This window comes from Lichenostomus cassidix, chromosome 18 (assembly GCF_008360975.1).
Source record: "Lichenostomus cassidix isolate B80296 chromosome 18, HeHo_3.0, whole genome shotgun sequence".
Lineage (NCBI taxonomy): Eukaryota > Metazoa > Chordata > Aves > Passeriformes > Meliphagidae > Lichenostomus > Lichenostomus cassidix.
The window spans coordinates 5381714-5404715 of record NC_139498.1 but is presented as its reverse complement, the minus strand read 5'-3'; the positions used below and the strand labels follow the sequence as shown (position 1 = coordinate 5404715).

Genomic DNA, 23002 nt, shown 5'->3' with positions numbered 1-23002 from the left:
AATGGGGAGATGGGCACTATTATCAGCCAGTCCTTTCTAGTTCCAAGGGATTTCAGTCCCTGAGTCTCCAACACACAGCAGATACAGCATTAAAATGCTGAGATGCTCTGTCCTTAGAGGAGGTGCATCTTTGCAAGATTCACAATGGTCTGGAAAACAAAGAAAGAAGCAATCATATTTAAAGGGAGGAGTACAGAAAATAGGAGACCTGGTTTTAGGAGCACAGAAGTATGGATATACCATGGTGCACTACAAATTATTTCTTCATGAAGAAAGGACAGTCACCCCAGTAACAGTGCAGCCCAAGGAAACACCTCTCCCTACACCAGAGAAAGTGACTTGAAGATGTAAAAGCATTGAATAAATTGGAATCAAACCAGCAGAGGCTGTTGTCCATTTTGGAGCAAAACCTACGTAAAAAGATATTCAGAACATGTGATTAGCATTTAATTGAATTAATGGTACCCAATACATTTAAGTTTAAACTATGTCAAATGGGATTCAGTAAAAACCTGCCAGTTGTATCGTGACAGAACCCACAGGTTCTAACTACAATAACCAGAATTCTGCAATCACTCAGTACTCTGAAGGACTTCCAGTTCAAAAGGATGTCAAACGTCAATGGGCAGCATTAAGATTTGCTACTTCTCATTTTACTTAAATGTCCATTTTTCAACAGAAGCACCATTCTAAAGCAACTATCTAACAACAAATGTGATCTTAGATATGCTATGATTTCACTAAACAGAATTTTTTATTTAAGAGTTGCAGGAGTCATCACACAACACTCAAGCACTACAGACTGGTTGTGGTTCCAAGCCCCTTTCAGCTGCTGTCAGTATAAAACACTTAAGTTTGCTAAAAGTATTCAAGATAATCCAACATCTGTAGCTGCTTCCTGCTTCCCCACATGGGTCTCTGGGACTGGGAACACTCAGTATGGCATTGCCCTCTTTGGTAGCAATGCTCTAAAAACAGCTCTCTGACCTTCCAATGCAAAGCAAGGAGATGGAGGAGAACTGTGCTCAGTATTGGGACTCCAGATTAATCAGAGTAATTCAAAGGACTTAGTGACTTTCTCTCTCAAATATGTACGTGACTTAGGTAGTAAAACATCATTCCCTGCATGGGAAGGACAATCTGCTACTGAAAATTGAAGCACTGCAAGTCCTGTTTTTATGCTTTAAAACCAACTTGAACCATGTGTCTCTTACTTATTTGAATTAAATTCAAACTTGTTCCATCTTCATCAGCAAATCTCATTTTCAATAGCTATCAGTAAAGTATGGCAGGGAGCCCTTTTAACAACAAATCTCAGTAGGCCAGGTTTTGAAAGTATTTGTTCCTTCAATGGTACAAATAAAACCAACATAGAAAATTGATGGAAAGAGCATGAAAATGCAATTTCATTTCTATGTCTTTGAAGCTTATTAGTGTGCTTTGAAGAATTGCCTTTGAAATATGGAAACGCAAATTCCTTTTTAAAACTTCTGAATATCTGACAAAGCTATAAAATTGACAAATGTGTAATCAAACATTGAGAAATGGACACTTAGATGTAAATGAGGAAAACTACATCACTGAAACAAGCCTCGTTACAACTCAGTGTACAAACCAAAACATCCAATAATTTTCCCAATTGCTCACAAAACAAGTTTTCCATAGATCTGTATTTTTACAGATGCCCCAAAATTATGTTGGTGCAACAACCTACCTCTGTATGTCTTGAATGAAGTGCATTGTATTCCTTCTTGAGTTCTGCCTCCCGCTCCTCAAGTCTGCTAACTGGAAGAAGAAAAATAATAAAAGAATTAAAACTAAATTCAGAGTTCTAGTAAGTGAGATTGACTGGCCTGGGACTAAGCAAGTAGATCAGAGTATTCCTAGTAGTGAATAGCAAAAAGCAGGATAAAAAGTATGTCACTGTTTGTGTTTTTAAGCTCTCATCCCTGAGCTTCCTAAGTCCATCAACAGCAGCACAATCTTGCAATTTGCATTCCTCTAAAGAGCCCAAGTCCTATTTTCCCCTGCTGATTGCCAGGCCAGTGAGAGGGGATTTCTGTGTTCAAGGCCAGCTTACTGCTCACCCCAATCCAGATTGTTTCATATGCAAACCACAGGAAGCAGCAGAGGCCACATCACTCAATCCTGGATGAAGCCATGAGCTCCAGCTCAGGCCCTACATCGTTCCCTAAAACACATCCACAAGCTCCAGAGGTGTTTAACCAGGACAAACACAGCAAAGGTATTTGTTCAAACAGGTTCAAGCCTTACGTGATACAGAAATTAAGGCTTCACTCACACTTCACTGAGAATTAAGGCAGTAGCTTTACAGAGAGAAAGAATTTGAATATTTCTGTAGGTATTCCAAGAAATTAAAAATACATCTAGCAGATTTAGAACTTTAGACAGTAAGTTCCTGTTAGAGGCAGATGAGCTGAAACAAACTGGGATATCCCAATGCAATTCATCTGCAGAAAAATTAACAGAATTCAGAACTTTCTACACACAACTTATTCTTTCATTCAAACACAAAACATTTTTGCTGCTTAGATGTGAATTCCATCTTTTTTATTCAGGTATTTTTGAACACGCTATTTACGTGACATAAGCATGTGTATCAAGCTGTGTAACTGAGCTTCTCTTATTCTACTTGCCTTGTTTAAATACCCCTGGGAAAGTTCAAGTTTATAGTTCCATGTTTTCAGAGTCATTGCCAGACACACATTAGCTGAAGACAAATGCCAAGATCTTCTTTGCCATTTGCATATTTTCATGTTGCCAACTGGGTCTTCTGAAAATTAGTTCTCAATATACCATTTCTTTTTGCTCAATATATCTGTATTTTGGCACAGTGTTTTATCATAAGTATGTTCAATGAAAAAAAGTCTTTGCCCGAGTCAAATACTGGAACCAAAATACATAACTCTTTACTCACTCAAATCTGTGTAAACATTCTGAACTCCTAATCTAATCTTGCTTTTATAAGGACATCAAGTTCCTTGACACAACCTTTTGCAGTCCACCTATAAATATCTGACCAAAATATTACATCCAATGTTATTTATACCAATGCAAGATCGAACATTTCCATTCCTGCCCTGCTATTGAATCCCCAAAGCTCCTTGGATCAAATAGCAGCAAGTAAGGCACAAGTATCTATAACACAACATATAGAAAAATGTATTTTACAGCACAATATATGCATCTAAAAATACATATTTACGTGATGCAGAACACCACTGAATGGAAGATTTTAGTTGATTATTTTGAGGTACAAGTTGTTTTAAGTCTTCTCACACATTTGAAGGGCAGTTCTATGGAAGCCTTCGATAAGACACCACAGAAACAAGAGTGAGAACCTAGAGTTAACAAAGCTGTGATGTGACAAACCACATCTGATCCACTGTTTTAGCCTGACTGCCACCCTATTGTGAGTTTTGAGATGTTAAACAGCTGCCCATCAGAGACAGCTGAGCAGCAACCATTCAGCAGCTCCCAGGTGAGCACAGCATGCCCAGGCTCTGCACCACAGCACCCAGAGCATCTCCCTGGTAACCTTTCCACTCTGCTACACCTGCTCTGGGAAAACAGGAGATCAGAAGGTGCAAATTGCACGACTGATGGGCCTGGTGTTTGGTGAGACCAGCTCCCTCTCCTACACACAGTGGCCAAGGAGCCTCCCTGCTGCTTTGTGCTGGGTGCTGAAATCATGGCTCAGCTCAGCCTGGCCAGGACTCCCACCCAAAGCAGGCTGATGCACCCAGCATTGCTCAGGGAGCTCGTGCCTACACAGTGCAGCCAACTCCAGGGATGAATTCTGCCCGTGGATCCTGGGAAAGTACTCAACAGTGCATTTAACAAAGATAACATCACAGCAGGTGTTATCAACACCCCTCTTTGCAGCTGCCCATAACCAGCCTTCAGGAAATCCACAAAAGCACTTCCCACTCTTACAGATACAACACACTTGCACAGGGGTTGAGGTGCCATAAAGGAGCACATCACTTCCTCCATCTGTAGAGAAAGTAATGCTTTAAAATGCTTTAAAATTTTAATGGCCCAGTTATAATAAATAGTTCCTTGAATCAAGTTATTGAAGACAAATGTACATCGATAGTGATTATGCACAGTCAAGGGGGATAGCTCCATTAGATCTCACCACTGTTTTTATTAGGTACAAAGGTTAAAAAGATTAAGGGCTCAGAAGATTATATAATTGACACTCAGCATTTTCTTCTGAAGCCACTTCTAGCTGTGCAACACGTTACAGTCCTAGAGCTGGAAGTTTCAGTCAGAAGAGGATGTACACTGAGTTACACACCCTCAACAGACACCACATTCACAGTCCTCACAACTGGTTTTTCCAATGCCAGCAGAAAGAGACACCACTGGAAATCTGTTCTACCCAAAATATGCTTCCCATCAAGATACCACCTTGACAAAACCACCGACAGAATACACTTTGTTTTTCCAGTTAAACACTGTGCAAGAGATCAGCTATTCCCCGAGGATCAGAGATCACCACTGACCTGAGCACACAGAATAATTTTGAGGAAGACCACCAGATTCTTGCCCCAAAACCTTGGAGAACTTAAATCACTGCTAAAGGAACATTCTCACCAGAAGTAACAGGAAACTAAATAGGAGGGGAAAAATGCCTTTCACTGGCACCCAGAAGCACATTTTAAACCAAATTGTCGCCAACTCCATTTTATTACATACAAAGGAGTGGAAGTCTGGCCCTGATAACACCCCAAGAGGAATGGAGCTGAGTGCTGGCACTGCCAATTCCCACCAGCTGTAGCTCCTATCAGTTTGACTTAAAACAACAATACAAAAAGTTCCTCTGATATTTCAGTCTCAAACTTTTTTCCACCAAGATGTCAAATTCTTACTGGGTGGATGATAAAATTGGTTTGATAATCTACATCCTAAAAGCAAAAGTATCCATTGTCTCTGTTGCAATGTGTCTTTACAAAGCCATTATAACCTTGTTATATCAAGGAAGATCTTACATTGCAAGATTACATTGTTTAAGATAATACATGTGCAAAATGTTACACACATTCAAAAAAGTTGCACTACTCACTGCTAGAAGCTTATGTGGAAAAAAAATATAAAGGTCTTCAAGCATCATAAACATGAGCATAAAATGCAAATATGCTAGTGCTTTTAGGCTGATGAGAAAGCATCCCCTAGAACATCAGGAACAAGCTCAGAGCCAAGACCTACCTGCAAACCTCTCAGCTCCAACACCTTCAGTGACCTGAGATACTAATCCTGATCAAAGTTCCCTCAAAGAAAACCAACTAGGTCTAAAAATGGGAGATTAAATATTATAGCAAACTAGAGAAACTGGAGTTTCTGTCTCCTGAAAGCATGATGAGGAATCAGGCAGCCAAGCTGCCCACCCTGCCTGTTCAAAAGTCAGAGCTTACCTCCCAAGTCTGATGGCTTTTACCAAGTTTGGAACACCCTTCATCTGTATGTTGTCCTCTGCCTCAAACTCCTGATAAGCCTGAGGGGGAGAAAGAGAAACAGACCTGCTAGAATGGCAAATCCAACCAGTGTGATGCCTTCAAGAGGAATTACAAGTTCCTCCTACACAAGCCAGGACAGAGATGTAGCTCATCAAGGAGCCTTTCCTGGCACCAGCACTGTCTGAAGATTCTCCCTGGACAGCTTTCATCCAGCTCCATCCTTTAATGCAGGTCCCACACCAAAGTTAAGATGTAGATCCAGAAGGACCTTATGACCTCCTAAGTAGTTGCTAAAGAGCACACACATCCCTTGTGGGCTGAAAAGGGGAATGAGCTATCAAACAAGTGCTTCACCTGGAGGTGGTAAGACCTGCAAATCAAACCAGCACAGAAAACTGATTTGTAAAACAAGCAAAAATTCAACCTCTTGGCAAGACTAACATCTTCAAGTAGCTCTTATGCTGTGAACTACAGGTCTAGATCTCAGTTGAGTAAGTAGGGCACTTGAAATTATGAAGATAATTTTGCTGTCAAGAATTCTCTGTTGATAGCAAATATCAACAGATGCAGCAGCAATGGTCTTATCCCTGACACTTCTGGACTGTTCAAGTTTGCACCGTGTCTTAGGCACACAAAATCCCTGAAATTTGTTACCAAAAACCAGCCATAAAACTTTAAAAAAAACCTCTTTAAACATTCTGCTACAACATTTAATATAAAGACAACCACATGCCAGGACAGCTCTCACATAGGTTTAAACTCAAACAATCAAGAATACACACAAGCAACTTCTACACAAAATCAAGTCAAAAATCCAACTTCTTGCCCAGTCTCTGCACAAAGAAGTGTTTCACTGAGAAAACTTTTGATTGACTGCTTTGCAAACAGTGAGATGCTCCATTTATACACATGGCTATTGAAGCAAGCCCCGGTCTGAGAAAATCCACATGAAGTCAGTGTGGACACAGAAGCTACAGCAGACTGCATTTGTTTTTAAAGCTACTGACAACTCAGGAATGCAAGACTCTAAGAGACATTTAAAGCCATTTTCTTAATTACTGCAACATTTTGAGCAACAGAATCATTATAACAAACCCCAGCACGTAAACCACAATATTCCCTTCATTCAAACAGGCACACGAGCAGTTAATTAATTATACACCAGTGGATTTCAAGCTCCTCTCACCACTTTTGCTCAGGTATATTAATAGCCAAGTTTAAAACAGGCCAATCACTGCTCCAATTTCCTACTCCATTTTATTTTAGCCTTGAGTCCTGCAGCTCAGCTCAGTGCAGGCTCTGGAGGCAGCTGTACCCCCTACTCCATCTAGTGGGCTGCTGGCTCCCAAATCCACACAGACAGCAGGTGTTTGGGAACTGCATCAGGCAGCAGGAAAGGCACTGGGAAATGCAGAGTTAAGAGGAAAGCCTCCCTTTCCAGCACATCCTGATGCTCACACTTCTCCTCACAGAAGGATTTTTCAGGTGTAGTGACTGATACCTGAGGCACAGCATAGGGAAAGGCAGATAAACCTGAGATGAGGAACTGCCACGCTAAGGACACACTGCCAGACAGCTCAGTTCCACTTCTGCTAATCAAGAAATACAAGAACTCAAGCCATTCTGTTCCTCCTTTGCTGGAAATCAGATTAGTTCTGATGTTCTCAGTCTGTGAAAATGAAGTAGGAACAACCCAGACCATCACTGGACAAACCTGAACTTTTCAACTTCTTTCCAGGATCTATCGAAAAACTTCCTTGTATTCCCTGACATAAACACTACTTGAGGCATCCCTAGAAACAGCATTTACTGACAGAGGTGTTTCATACCAGTTTAGTTATTCACATCACCATCTGTGCAGATACACAACTCAAATCATATCTCAAAATAATGTTCTGGGAAGTTTCTGTTAAACTTCACAGCTGAAGGTTCACATCAGAGTGTCCCTTTTAACTACAGATCCACATGAATTTCTGCTGTACCCATGAGCAGGGATATCTCAGATATTGGATACTTTCAGATAATCCATGAGAGTCTCTCTGCCTGGGTGTACATTACAGCAATGCTGGTGTCCTGAGAGATCAGAGGAAAATCAAATATCAAATGACATCTGCAGAACATTCACAACAAAACCTGGTCTTGTATTTTCTCTTGAAGCCAATGGAAGCAATAGTTCTGTTTAACTTCTGAGGAAAACAAATGGTTTTAGGTCAGCTGCCAAAGCGTTTGTCTCACATCCCAAATAAAACCTTCAGCGAGCAATAGCTGCACAGTGTCACCTGACAGGGGAAATACCATCATCCCAACAGTTGTGTCACAACATTTACAGCTCTGAAACCCAAGAGCTGCTCCTTGGGATTATACTTGTTTGGGGTTTGTTTGTTGTGCTGGGTTTCTCTTACAAATGCAGTTTTCTCCAAATGTAATCTCTCCTAAACAGAAAACTCAGGTTTGATAAACTGAGTTATGTAGATCTGTTGTCTTGTCAAATGCAGTTTGTTATCTTGGTTGTACTTTAGCACTAAGCAGATCTAGAAAAGGAAGCAAATCTTTCAACTCCCACAGCCTACCACCTCCATCAGAAAGCACTTCAGCCATGCAGACATTGTGTTTTTCGGATCCTCTAATAAATAAGTTACTCCAAGAACGATTCCTCCAGAAAGCTTATGCCAAAGCTGTTCCTTTCCTGTAATAAGTCAAAATAAACTACAGTCATCTTTTACTCCCAAAAACTTTAACTTACAGCCTGTAATACATTAAGAAAACTGACATTCCCAGAAAGAGAGGCAAGGAAGGAAACTAAAATAAACCTCTGTAGCCCCCCCAGAACCCAGTGGAACATCACGTGAGCTCTGAGAAGATCTTATCCCTTCCTGTAACTGGAGCCTGAGCACTGTCCCAGCAGTATCATGTGCTTCACAGAGCACTGATGGACAAATGAGCTGTGTATTGCTATTACAAGTTTTTAGCAGCTCTCTAGGCCTATTTTCCAGGTTCAAGGTTGACATTTCAAACATTTTTATGCTGCAAACAAATTACAAGTAGAACTAGGGGGTCTGACCAAATAATGTGGAAGACAGATACATTCAAGCCCTTGTAAGAAATGTTTAAGATTATACTGAAGACTGGCACTGCTCTCACACACACCACTGCAGAACAGAAGAATGTCAGTGTTAAACTTGTATTTGCTGAACTCCTGGCATTGCCATGTTCAGTGCACCTCCACAATATTCACAGCTGCCCTCTGCTGCCAACAACAAGGAAAAAATTACATGAATTCTAGATAAGTCGTAAGCTTTAAAAAAAGACATTTGCTGACACTTTTGTAAAAGTCTATTAAAGACTCACAGCAAGAACTTCTAAAAACTCTGCCTGTGCCAGCATCATCCCTAAACAAATCCCCAGGAACTCTGTGCTATTTAACTTGCTTTACCTTCCGCACAGCACAGACCCTGAGAGCACAGGGACATTCCCCCCTCCCTGAACAGGTACTGCTGGGAGCCAGAGCACCCAGGGGCAACCCAGGGGAAGTTGCAGCCAAGAGCTGCAGTGCAAAACCAGATGAGGAGCTGCATCACAAGCCAAGGTGCACACTCAGCACTGCACATTCCTGCGCTCAATAGAAGCCGCAAGTCCTTACGCCTCTGCTCTTCTTTAAGTAGTTGGAAAGTTTAACAAATTATCCCAGGGTGCCACATATTGCACCATTTCTGGCAGCAAACTTGACTTAGGCAACCACCACAGCCCAGGAGCGAGTGCTGCACATCATGCAGGAGTCGTAAGTGCAGAGCATCAGCTCCCACCACTGGGGATTTCATCATCTGCTGGGCTCAGCCCTCCCAGCAGTGCCACCAGGTCACCTGCCCCTCTCTCCACTTCCCCCTAGGAAAGAACACAGCACTTCCAGGTAGTTCACTCATCTGGCAGCGACTGTTTCCATTTCTAATGCAGGGAAAAGAAGTCAGGGAACCACAGGAACGTAGCAGCTGGCTGACACAAAATAACCTTGTGATTTCACTTCTGTAATTTCAAACGGCAGATTTATTCCAACCTAACTGGTTGAACACACAGCTACAGATGCAATCCCACAGGGTAAAGTTAAGTGCAGAGAAATTATTATTTATTTCTTTTGACTTAGTGTGACAATCACTTAGACTGCACAAACAAGCACCTATAATTCAGGACATAACAACCATAACTTCTTGAGCAATTTGAACTGGCGCATCCTCAAGCACATACAACCAAGCTGAATTCGACCATGTAACTTAAGAGCTGCCCCAGCTGACAAGTCTTCACTAAATGTTCAGCACAGACAGCGTTCAAGAGAATGAGTCAAAACTTTTTAATGGACAAAACTTGTTCTCACAGGCTCTGCTTATCTGAGGAAAAACCCAGAGCACAGGCAGTGTACAAGAAGCAAAAAGTCTGGCTGTTAAAGTGTGACACGGGACCACGTTTTACCTGTTTTTCATTCTAATCATTAATCATGTCACCAGCTGGTGTTGTGATCTCAGACTCTGCACTCCAAAGCCAGGTTTTATTTGCTTACTTGCTCTGTGCCAGGCATTTGCAACTCTCATTACCAGTGATAACACTGCCCATGTTTTGAATGTCGACGTGGTAACACAGCTGGCAATACCAGGGCCTAATTTAGATGCACAGGCAGTACTATAGGAAGTAGAAGAGAAAAAGAAGTATAGCTAAAAGAGTTGGAGCTGAATTAAAGTGACACATTGGTGATTGGGATTGAACAACATGCCAGTTGCCTGGTCTATAAAACAAAACAAAGTAATGCAGTAAGGTTAGGCTGCTTCAAGAATATAGACACTAGGGTGGTTTTCATACCTTAGAAATTTAGAGCACTAAAAAAACCAGTTCACTTGCATAATATTCGTTAGATGTTCAACAAATGTGCTTATGGCCCCTTTGATCTTGCTCTGCATCAGCAGCATGTCAAATCTTCCCAGCAGCCTTTCATGTTGCCCCAGACAGCTTATCAACCCCAAGCATAAGCAAAACTCAATGTTCAATCCAGCCCTATTGTTTCTCCAAAGATACAATTTTGCCATCACAGAAGGTTTTCCTCCAATGAAAAGTTTTTTTCCCCAATAAATGGAACTGTTTAAAAGTCACTGCTCTATCACCAGAGCTTTATGTAGTTATGATAACTGTTTTTAACAATACTACTTATTACAAAAATAGTAGTTCTAGCAATCCTTAGTGGTTCTACTGGAATGATTGAGTTTCTTGTGCAAATATTTTCATTATTATTATATATACATATATATACACACATACATATACACACAATACAAAATTAAAACTTTTAAATCATACACATATTTGAAGGTTTCAAAGCAAAAAGAGAATTTCACACAAACAGATCACAGAGCAATATAAAATGGGGTTATCAATACATGGTCAGTGACACTTCTATTAGAGAAACTCCAGGTATGCTGCCACAGAAATCCAACTGATTTTTCTTTTTTGTGCAACCAGTTTGTACTTTGGATTGCATTAACAGAATAAAGCCCTGGCCTATAGGACAGGATGCAATCTGGTTGTTGTCAGAGAGCAGGGCTGTGGGTTTAGGGCACAGAGCTTCTGGAAACAATGCCTTTGTTACCAAAACAGACCACTTAACTGCTGCTACAATGTTTTCTTTTCCCCTCTTGTGAGCTCTTAAACACACACACAACCCCATTCACAGCAATCACAGCCTTTCTGAGACAAGTCTCCACAATCTGCTTTACAATTATCCATTTTAGCCTGACTTCATCTACAAAGAGACAATCCCAGGAAATAATCAGCCTGGTCTGCCCTAGGAATGATTGGCTGAAGTGTTCCTTCATCCCTGCCTGGACAGAATCTGGGAATATTTGAACAGTGGATGGGAAGCAGTTCATGCCTCTAAGATCTGCCAACACTGTTCTAAACCATTCCAATTTCAGTGAAATTCTGCCCCAGATGCCACCTACATTCATCTCAATACTCCTGCCCTGCTATAGACTCAGTCATGCCACTGAAAATTGAACTTTACAGCAACAGTATTGCAGTTTAAGCTGGAAAAGAGCTGTAACTTGCTGTGTTAGGGGCAGGAAACGTAGCTGAGCAGAAATAAAGGAAGAAAGGATAGTGAAAAAGAGGCTTTTTGACGACTGGCACTGCTTTTAGAAACTGATCTTATCTCAACCTTGTCACAGTCTCACTTTACATTCCTGCAGGGCCCAGCAATAAAAGCTATATATTAACTGATGAACACTCCAGTCTCACACCAACAGAAGTTAGCTTAGAAGCTCCAAGTAGAAAAGTAGAAAAACTGGTGATGGAGTTTCATTCAGTGACTGTGTGGCTGGGTAAGAAGCAGCCCAGCAGAATGTTTAAACTACAATATATTCACATTATAACTTTGAGTATTTTGGGAAAATTGATCACTCATCTTTTTCCAAAGCTTCTGTAAGTTTTTTTAAATTACATAAAACATCTCTAAAAGGGGAAGTGTTCTTCCTATATTCTTTCTCTGTAAAAACTAAATGCCTCAGAGAAATAAATCATTCAGCAAAAATTATATAGAAGTTAATGAGAATCACCATCAATGCTCTTCTCATCCCAGCTGTGCTTCTAAACCTGATGATTACCTTTATTTTAGTGCAGACAACAGTTTAATAGAAAGAAAACAGCTTACTTTGGCATCACTAAAAAGGAAATAAATACTAATAATCTCCTGAAAAAGTTGCTAAACATGAAAATAGCACAGACTAAAAGGCAAACAAAACAAGCAGGATACCAGAAGAATCAGATTACAAGTCACAAGCTCATATCTGATTTGTTTGCCTTAATTCTAAAGAAAACAGACTTGCACAAGAATTAAACCCAGTTACCTGCCCAAGTACAGGAATCAGAGGGCACAGATATTCAGTATATGTATTATCACTTTACAGAACAAAATTCAAAATGCACCAATATCACTTACAGGGAGTTCACCATGTTTTACTTACTTTGATCAGCATAGTTTTTTGCTTTTAGTTCAAGTTGTCGAGTTTGTGACTCTAATGCTTCCACTCTGGTCTGTAAGTCCTTTTTCTCTTGCTCTTGAGAATCTTCAAATTCAATGAATTTCTAAACAACAATAAAATAGTTACGTTAGACTAAACAACTAATTATAGCTTTTACAGCACCTATAATTAGGTGTTATATAATAGGAATATAATAATATATTATTATTATATATATAGGAATATCTATAATAGGAAGCAACACAGCAGCCTTTCACAGCCAGGAAGGTGTAAGAAGGTTTCCAAAACTGAACAGATCCACGTTTAAACCCAAAGAACCATTTCAATCCAGGTTCAGCAGTCAGGCAACCAACCTAGGATGCCCTGTGTAATAATTATCAACTCAGTGCCAACTACTCCAGAGAACTGCTTGGGATTAACATAAATATGAATTATTTAATTATTGTCTAACTTAATGTACAACAACTGCCAACAGTGCATGTGAACACAGGGTGTCTTGGCATCCTTAGTTTGATTGATCATTAGTGAAGTGATTTTCACCCAAAAGCCACAGAGGTACAGACACTGCAACAGGGACACACCAGCAGCAGTGCCAACCAAACTTAGATATCTTTTCCATTCCCACCCAATTCTCCTAAAAATTCTCATAGTCTTCATCAAATCCTTAATAACTGTCTACAATCTGTCAACTGCACAGAAAACTGCAACTGTGATGATCAGCATCACCTTCTGCTACCTTGATTTACCACCTTTGTGTCACACCATATTCTGGAGTTCACTGATAAATATATCAGTGTTTACATTGCCTAACATTAAAATTACCAACACAACATTACAGCAGCTTTAAAAGCACTTTTTTTGCTATTTATGTTATCCCAAAATTTAAGAAATTCAGTGTGTATTGCTGGCATAATGAACACTTGTAATTAGAAGCAGAGATGTTTCAGGTCATGCAGTGCTCTGTGCTCTGCATTGCAAGGAGACAAGGCCACCAACACAAGTTATGCAGAAAACTCATGGAACAGGGAGAAAAAGTGAACCAGAAATCTCTGCAGATAGAAACATCAAACACCCAAGACAGCTGAAGGGTCAGAAATGCAGCTGGGGACCACATGGAAGAAGAGAGACAGTGGAGGCAGCAACTTTAAAATAGTAATGTGAGTTGAATTTTTTTTTTCCTATATATCGCTAGGAAAATTTAGTGGGAAAAATATTTCAAATGCTCACACATCAACTGTCAATAAACTCCTACTGCATTTAACCACTCCACTGTGTTTTAGAGCTTTTACAAAAGCAGAAATTCGTACCCTTATGAAAAGGGCTTCAGTTTAACAGGGTCATCAGAAGAAGTTCTGACTAAAAAGTACTTCAGATGTAGAAATGGAGCAAAATCTATGAAGTGGAACAAGAGTTCCTTTCAGACCAGCTCTGCCCAGCTATCACAGGACTGGGCATGGTGCTCATATGACTGTGCTTGAAGCTAAACCACGACACAGTTGGGGAACAGCTGACACAGCCCAGGTAGCAAAGTTTGGTGCTGCCATCAAAAATCCCTCTTCAAAGACAGATGTGCAGAAACCTTCCTACCTCCTCCACACAAAGTTTGGGAACGTTAATTAGTCAACATAATATTGAAGAACTCGATGTTTAAGCTCGTTTCATGTCTTTGTAGTAACTGATTCAAGACTTTTGCCCCTTTTACATGCAAGTCATGTCTGGCCTATTCTTAGCAGACTCCCTTTTCAAAAAGGGCTTCAAAGTTTGACGCAAATTTGGCACTGGGGCAAAAGACCAACACAGTTTGTTACCCTAAACATGGGAAAACATGAAAGAAGAATTATAAAACTGTAACATCTTTGTTTAGTTGTTTCTCTGATGATTTCTCAAAAAGTCAGACATGTCTCATAGCTTGCAAAAGGCCAGGGACAATTATACTCATGAATAACAAAAAGCCATTCAGAGTCATTAATGTCATTGTTAGTCACGAAACTAAAGATAGACATAATTTTGTATTTCCTCCCAAGTTCTTCAACTGCAAGTGATGAAACTGGTTTTGTCTAGAACAGTTTTGTTACCTTCCACTAGTTTACCCTCATTTTGCTGAAGTTCAAATCTACATTACTATGCTTTAAAGCATTTCTGTAATCACAGCTGAGTATTTTTCCCTCCCCTGCTGTAAACGATATCTGATCAAATCCTGGGATTGAGAACTTTGGACTTTGAATATTTTTATTTGGTTTCATTTCTCCTTCTGGTGATAGTATAAATCACAGACACAGCCCCAGCAGATTGATCATCACATCCTGACTAAGCCTGCACAAGTATGACAGAAGAACTAGTCAGATAAACCACCACAGCAGCCAAGCACAGGCTGAGCACCCTTGTTAAAAGACTTTTTTTTTTTATTTACATGGACAATATACTCAAATCCTGCATGTCTCCTGCATTGTTTAATGTAAATCCAACAGCATATGTTAGCCACTCAATGACATCCTCTTATTTCAACCCCAGCTACTGGTTGTACAACACACTGAGGCAGAGAAAAATCTAGTTTTCCTCATTTTAAATGATATCCTGTTTGGGCCACAAAGATGAGCCTTATAACTCTGAGAAGTGAGATTTTTTTGCTGCCTTTTTTTTTCTTCAGAACAAGCTGAAGGACATCAACCTGTCTTAAAAACAATCAGACCAAATTATATAAGATGACAGAAAATACAGCTGGAATGATCCTTAAAAGGTCATCTTGTTACCAGGTTCAGATGCTCAGTGTTGATGTCTGGACCTTAATTTTGATTAGGCTATGATGAGGTGTAACACAGGATGTGAATCACAGATCCTCCTGCATGTGCTGCTGCTGAACCCCAACCTGTGCTCCCTTCATCAGCTATGTTTGGCAACTCCCCTTTAATCCGTCCCATTTTCTCCAGGCAGGATCAACTCTGTCATTTCAGACCTTTGTCCAACCTGTTCTTAAAGACCTCACATAAAAAGTGGGAAAAAGTCCTTGGCAAACTGAACTCATAAGCCTTTATGTCATCAATTTTAAATCTACCTGGAAGTTTGCAGCAATCATTGCCACAAATACGAACTCAGACTACACAACACAAGCACATCTGGAGCCCTGTCCTGCACACAGCCACTGAAACACTCAGTAGCACATTATTAGCCAAATGAAATACTTCTTCCTATATTTCTGTCATGTTCTGTCCCTTTCTCTCTTGACTTGTTTTCCTGTCACAGGAGCCAGGTGCAATGCTGAGCGTATCTGATGTCAGGTCCCACCCACTTGGCAATCTTTATTACTCCATGACATGTCCTTTTGCAATGTGTATTGCAACCATGCCAGATTCCCAGCCAATGGCAAGTTCTTCCTGGAGCAGAGAGAAAAAAAATCATCTAAAAAGCCAGCTCAGATGGACTTGGGACACAGAAAAACACAAGAAATTGAAAACAACCTGATAGCTGTAAAACAGTGTGGAAGTTTTCTATAAAATGGATTTTGGTTTTGTTCTCTCAAATGAAAAATACTTCAATTCTTACTGCAGGGTGTTTATTAACATACAATCCTAAGGAAGAAAGTTACCTCTGGGAACAGTAAGAAAAAGCAGACATCAAATTCACGCTGTAACTTAAACCAATTTTAGCAGTGGTAAATCCTTTTTCATGGTCGCAGAAGATTTCAAAAACAGCTTAATCCCACCAACAGCAGAAAAGCTAAAAGATACACTAACTTAGCATGGCTAAAAGGAGTAGATTTTATCCTGTTTCCAAGTGCACACAAAACACCTGCCAGCCACAAGCACAGGTCTGGAGCAGCACATTGCTGCAGAAGTAACTCTTATCAGGGTACAAAACAGCAGAAGCCCAGATGCTGGTTCCTCTGCCACTTCTTTGTGGCAGGAATTGCTGTCTCACAGTCACCAAGTGGGAAGGTAAGTTATGCAGAACTGGAAGCAGAACAGCAGAGCAGCTGGTTCCTCCATTCCTGCAGCCATATCACAAAACCTACCACGTTAAAAGGCAGACAAGTGACTTCACAGCAACTGCAGAGATCATGACTGTTACCCAGAGGGTTGAGAAGTAGGCCCAGAACTTCTGTCAAGGTGACTTTAGAAAAAATTATTTCAGAAATACACAAACAACAACTTTCAGGATGTTTCTTTAGTAATACTTTTTAAGCACAGGAAATGAAGAAGGCAAATTAGGACAATGGGGTAAGGAGACCTCTATTTAAATAGTAAACTATTAATGTTCATTAAAATAGTGCTGAAAAAAAAATTCCTAGAACAGCAAGCAGAAAGTGAAAGAAAGTGTGTTAATTGGCCATGTGGCTGCCCCTGGATCCCTGGAAGTGTCCAAGGCCATGCTGGACCAGGCTAGGAGCAATTTGGGACAGTGGAAGGTGTCCCTGCCCATGGAATGAGATGAACTTTAAGCTCCCTTCCAACCCAAACCATTGTGCAATTCTATGAACAGATGATAATAAATATTGAGCTCAGGAGCTCAAAATTCTCCATTTTGCACCAGACAACACAAGCAACCTCCACAACAAAAGAAAAGAAACACGCGAAGCCAGCAACTTCTTGTCTGAGAAAAAGTGTTAAATTTCTGTTCCCTCCTTTTATTTCGACCATACTGCACCCATCAGGTTATCTCAGCATCAAAAAAAATATTCAACAACCATGCCTGACTAACACATGTGCCTCTCCTGAACATGCCAGGCTGTACCTGACAGACACTTTCACACCTGTACAACACAATGACCTCAGCACATCACAAAAATGACCTTTGTGCTTACCGTGAACACATGGTCTTTGGTCTAACTGCATTTTGGAAAGCATCAGTCAGCTGTCTTGCAGCAGGAGCAGTGGTTCTGAGACTGCACAATGCCTGTCTCCTCAAGTTAATTTATCATGACACACAGAAATGGAGATGGCAGTGAAGCACAGTCCCAGCACAGACACATACAGCTCCTGAAGAGCCACAACGTAATGAACCCCATGCTCTGTTTGATCATACTGGTACTGTTTCTGTCCTGCTGCCCAAGGCCTGCTTTTTCCAATCTGGCAAATGCTGCCTGTGCTTCAAGCCTGATGCATTTTCTCATGAATTAATTCAGAAAATTCAGTCCCTTCCTATTACTCTCAACAGAAACATGTTTTCTGAAAAAGCCCTTCTCATGCAGCTTGTGTCAGAAATAGTGTGGCAAGAATCCCCTGCCAGGAGTCCATAAGGCATCACAAAACCACCACAGGTCTGACAAGGAGGATGAATGGTCTGTCAGCCCAAGAATTGGGGGGACACCATTAACAACACAGCACTTCAGAACAACCTAAGTGCTGGAACAACCTGCAGACAACATTTTGCACTCACTCATAATGGAAACAAATATTTGTATAAGGTTAATGTTTTTCAAATTAAGCTTTCACTGTCAATATTGTCTTCACCCTCAGTGTGGTTATCCTTCCAATTTTTGCAAAATTTAGAAGGCAAGCACACCCAGAGAGATAAGCACGGGACAAGGAGTCTGGAAATAGACTTGTAAGATGGTTTGTTCTATTACAGATAATGCTGCCAATCCAATTTCCTACAGGAGTTTGGCAAGACAATGAGCTGGAGGAAGTTATCCTGCACAGCTGCTTCCTATTGTATTGCTTTATAATCTCACAGCAGCTAATGCCTTGCAAGCTTATTTATGCTGAAGTGATTCTCGGTCAAAAACTGACATAAAAACATCCAACATCCCAAGCCACAGTCGATGTCACTGGAGAGTCCACGCCACCTGTTGCTGCTTACAGCTCGCTGTACCAACTCTGCAGAGGCTCAGCCCAGCCGCTGTGCATTCGCACGGTTTCTGCAGGGCGCTGTGGCTGGTTTTTGCACAAATGGACATCGGCGCGGGGAGCACGGCGGGCAGCGCAGCGCAGAGCGCACGGTGCCGTCATGTTCGCTCCCTGCCGGAGCGCAGCGCTCCGCGCGGCTCACCGGGGATCACCGAGCCGCACGGACCGAGGCACTCCCCGCCCTCCTCCTCCTCCTCCCGAGCCGCGGCGCGACCTCAACTCGCCACCGGCGGCTTCAACCCTCTGCCGGCCGGGCAGCCCGGCTGTGGTTCCCCGGCTGCGGCTCCCCGGCTGTGGATCCCCGGCTGTGGATCCCCGGCTGTGGATCCCCGGCTGTGGATCCCCGGCTGCGGCTCCCCGGCTGCGGCTCCCCGGCTGTGGATCCCCGGCAGGGCTCCCGCCGCCGCCCGCAGCGCCCCGGGCAGACCCAGCGCCGGAGGAGCAGCCGCCCCCGCGGAGCCGCCCGGCCCGGCCCGGCGCCGCGCTCACCTCCTCGGCCTGCTTGCGCAGCGCCTTCTCCCGCTCGTACTGCGTGAGCAGCTGCTCGTTGTCGTCCCGCAGCAGCTCCAGCTCCACGCTGGTCTCCTGGCTGTGCGCGCACACCGAGTCCAGGTTCTCCAGCACGGCCACCACCAGCGGCATCAGCTCGGCCACCACCTCCTCGTCGTAGCGCCCGATGAGCCGCTCGAACTCGCGGTAGATGGAGCCCGCCAGCCCCGACACCCGCTCCGACATCATGGCGGGGCCGGGCCCGCCGGGGTCCTCCTGGTACACCACGCCGTCCGCCAGCTCCATGGCGGCGGCGGGAGGCTGCGCGGGGCCTGGCGGGGCCCGGCCGGTCTGCTCGGAGCTGCTCCCGCTGCGGCGGAACCTCGGCGGGGCCGGGCGGGGAGCGGCGCGCGCCTCTGACCTCACCCGCCGCGCCGGGCGGGGCCTGCCGGGACGGCGGCGCGGGGCGGGGCTTGCGGCGTGACGTCAGCGACGGGGGTGGGGTCTGAGCGGTGATGTCATCGAGGGGCAGTGTTGGGTGTGATGTCATCGAGGGGCGGGTCTGTGTGACGTCACGGCAAGGTGGTGTCGCGGCTCGGGCGGGAGCGGGGTGGCACCGGGAAGGGTGGCACCGGGCAGGGTGGCACCGGGCAGGCTGGCACTGGGAAGGGTGGCACCGGGAAGGGTGAGGAATCCCGGGAAGGGTCACAGCATCACCGGATCGTCCAGGCTGCGAGAGATCTTTAGAAGGGCAGCAGGGCAGGGAAGGGTGTGCAGCACGATTGCTGTGAGGAGCAGCTGGGGGAGCTGGGAGTGTTGATCCTGCAGAACAGGAGGCTCAGAGCTCACTGCTCTCTGCAGCTCCCTGGCAGGAGGGTGCAGCCAGCTGGCTCAGATCTGCTCCCAGGGAACAGAACAAGAGCTCATGGCTTCAGCTGCACCAAAGGAGGTTCAGGTTGGACAGCAGGAGGAAATTCTCCCCATTAAGGGTGGTTGGGAGCTGGAATTGGCTGCCCAGGGAGGTGTCACTGTCCCTGGAGGGGTTTAAGGACAGACTGGATGTGGCACTCAAGTGCCATGGTCTGGGTGACAAACTGCTGTTGGGTCATAGCTTGGACTGGATGATCCAACCTCATTCATTCTGTGATTCATTCATTTTCCAGCCTCGTTCATTCTGTGGTTCTCTGATTCTGTCATTCAGTCTGACCATCCGTCCAGCACTGCCACTGTAACCCCTAAAGCACATCACCCAGCCCCAGATGCCTCCAGGGGTGGTGACTCCACCACACCCCTGGGCAGCTCCTCCCAAAGCCTGGCAACACCAGCACTGAAAATCTGTAATATCTGATCTGAATCTCCCCTGTCTCAGCCTAAGGCCGTTTCCTCTGGTCCTCTCACAGCAGGCATGGTGGAAAAGCACAATCCCTACCTCACTACACCCTCCTGTCAGCAGCTCTAGAGAGCCATGAGTTCACCCCCAGCCTCCTCTTCTCCAGACTGAACAAACCCAGCCTCATGAAACATATTTTCTACTCCCTTTATGAGCCTTGTTCCCCTCCTCTGGACACTCTCCAGCCCCTCAATAATGTCATTTTTAAAGTGAGGGGCCCAAAACTGAGCACAGCAGTGCCAAGAATGGAGGGACAATCACTGCCCTGGTGCTGCTGGCCTCACTATTCCTGATCCAGACCGAGATATTCCAGGTCACCAGAGTGAACACCAAAGCCCTGGCACTGGGGCTGGAGCCTCTGGGGGCTCCTGACAGTGGGAGGTTCAGTCCCTTTAGCCCTTTAGTGTGGGATTGGGGTAGGGATCCCCATTGTGGGGTGGGGATCCCCAGTGTGGGGTGGGGATCCCCAGTGTGGGGTGGGGGTGCCCCATGGGCAGCTGGCTCTGTGCATGGCAGGGGTGAGGCTGTGCAGTCTGACAGCTCCCAGGGTGTTTGTTTATCACACCCACGGAGGCATAAATAGACCAAGTGATTCACTGAGGGATGACTGGAGGAGTTGGGAGTTTAGCTCCTGGATTTCAGGACTCTGCAGCTCCCAAACTGTGCCTGGGGCTCTGTGTTGGCTGGTGTCTGGCAGCAAAAAGGCCTTTCCTTTCTAATAAGGTCTCCAGATAATATCAGAAATCCTGTTTTCTTAGCAATAATACAGCTTCGAAGGCGTCTTGCACTTGCTAAGAGAGATTGATTTTCCTAGGATTTGGAGCAGTGAGTTCCATTCTGGATCATGTGTTCTGTCATGGGAACAATGGCAGCTGCTGTGGACATTTAGGGTAAACTTGAAAATACCTACTGAGATGGAAAATGTTCTGAGTTGCTTCACATCCCTCGTTTTTATCATGCAGTTGTTGAGGTTGGAAAAACCCCTTAAGACCATCAAGCCCATCCATTGACCCAGCACTGCCAAGGCCACCACTCAGCCATGTCCCCAAGTGCCATATCTGCTCATCCTTCAGATGCCTCCAAGGATAGTGACTCGACTACAACCCTGGACAGCTTCTTCCAGGGCTTGACAGCCCTTTCAGTGACAAAATTTTTCCTAATATCCGATCTAAATCTCCTCTGGTGCAACTTCTATCATACAAACTTGGGGACATCAGTATTTTTCCTTAGGTAAAATCACACACACAGCTGAGGAGCCTGGTGGCCCAGCAGCAGTCCAGGAAGAAAGAAATGACTGCTTTAAAAAAAGGCAGAAAGCTTGAGAAGGGGTGGAATTTTACTGTGGTGATTGCATTCAGCTCCACTGGAGAGCAGCAGAGCCTTGCACTGTTATTTTCTCTCATTTGGACTGGTTTGAGGCAGGAGCTGTGCTCTAAATGCATGTGCTGCCTTGTCTCTTCATGTCCTGAGCCAGTGAGTCTGCGCAGGAATGACAAAGAAGAAAAGACTTCAGCCCTGTATATTGGATTTCTCGTGAGTTCTGCTCAGATATCATCATCCTCCCAAGCTAATATTTAACATGGTGTGGCCAGGGCACAGGCAGCTGAAATACAAATTTATTTATAAGCATGGCAAAAGGAAAGAAAATGTGTTTGCCTTTTAATTATGGCCAAAAAATGACATCATTCTAGCTAAAAAATATTTTTTTTTAAAGACACAATGTGTACTCTCATACACCTCAAGTGGAATTGTCCTTTAAATCATTGGAAATGATTGCTATGAAGGGATTATTTTTTCCTGTTTCTCTTTAGCACTTGGCCACTGAGAAAAACAGCAACCCCTCCATGTTTTGCCTGCTGTGTGCCACAGATTAGAGCCTTTTACCTGAAGCAGGAGTGCTGAGGGAATCTGTGTGTCTGGATTTCTCTCTCCCTTTTGGTTATACATAGTTCCCCATTCTCCTCAGTGGTTTGGGTTGCAGAAGGCACTGAAAGCCTTTGGGGTAAAGGGTTTTTGATGGACATTTTTTATTTTCTGAGCCTGAAGAGGCCTTGCAGGAAGGCTTGGAACAGCTCCAGTGAGGAGGTAACTCCATGCTGCTCCCAGACAAGGCTGGCAGCACACAGCTCATTGCCAAGGGTTTTTAAGCTCACCAGGCTCATGCACACTCTGTATGGTGTGAGGACAGCTCTGAGCAACCCCAGATAGCTCTGAGCAACCCAGATAGCTCTGAACAACCCCAGATTGCTGTGAGGACAGAAGTGCCAGTCCCCTTGAATCTTGCAGAGCTGCTGCTCCCTGGGCAGGGTTTGCAGCCAGTGCCACCCTCCCTGGCAAAAGGCACAAAGCAGCAGCTCAAAGAGGTGTGTTCTGGCAGACGGCAGAAATGGGTCAAGGTGTCTGCTGGCAGCCTGTGGCATAGGGGTCTCTGAGGATGTGCTATTTTTATCCTGTTTCCATCAGCAAAATGGGGAGAGGTGGTTTTCCTTCCCGGACAGAGCAGGAGCATCCCTGAACAGGCTGGCTGCTGCCACTAGTGCTGCAGTCAGAGTGACAAGTGCAGGTAAAGAGGCTGCTTGTGCTTGTGTTTTATTTCCAGCCATCTGGGGGTTCTCTAACCTGGAGAAATGAGGTGTTTTAAAAGATGAACAATAGAAAAATTACCTGGGAGACAAGTTTAAGAGGGGGAGAAATGGATCTTATTGACAGTCTTATTTTAAAATGATCACATTTCATGTGTATCTCATAGTCTGTGAGGTCAGAAACTCAGGGGTGGATTAA

At 43.8% G+C, this 23002-nt stretch overlaps 1 protein-coding gene across 4 annotated transcripts in view; it reads right to left on the bottom strand.

The window, feature by feature from the left end:
- SPAG9 (sperm associated antigen 9) overlaps positions 1 to 19267 on the bottom strand; it is a 60803-nt gene extending 41536 nt beyond the window's left edge. For 2 of the 4 annotated variants that reach the window (XM_085077628.1, XM_085077630.1), the window contains exons 1-3: positions 18832 to 19266; positions 12482 to 12602; positions 1715 to 1785 (exon numbers count right to left, since the gene is read on the bottom strand). In XM_085077628.1, the coding sequence (XP_084933754.1) occupies positions 1715 to 1785; positions 12482 to 12602; positions 18832 to 19137 (498 nt within the window). In that variant the 5' untranslated portion in view covers positions 19138 to 19266. Of the gene's footprint in view, positions 1 to 377; positions 411 to 1714; positions 1786 to 12481; positions 12603 to 18831 lie in introns of all 4 variants that reach the window. The other 2 variants (XM_085077627.1, XM_085077629.1) reach the window with 2 other exon arrangements.
- Between the last annotated feature and the right edge of the window lie 3735 nt (positions 19268 to 23002).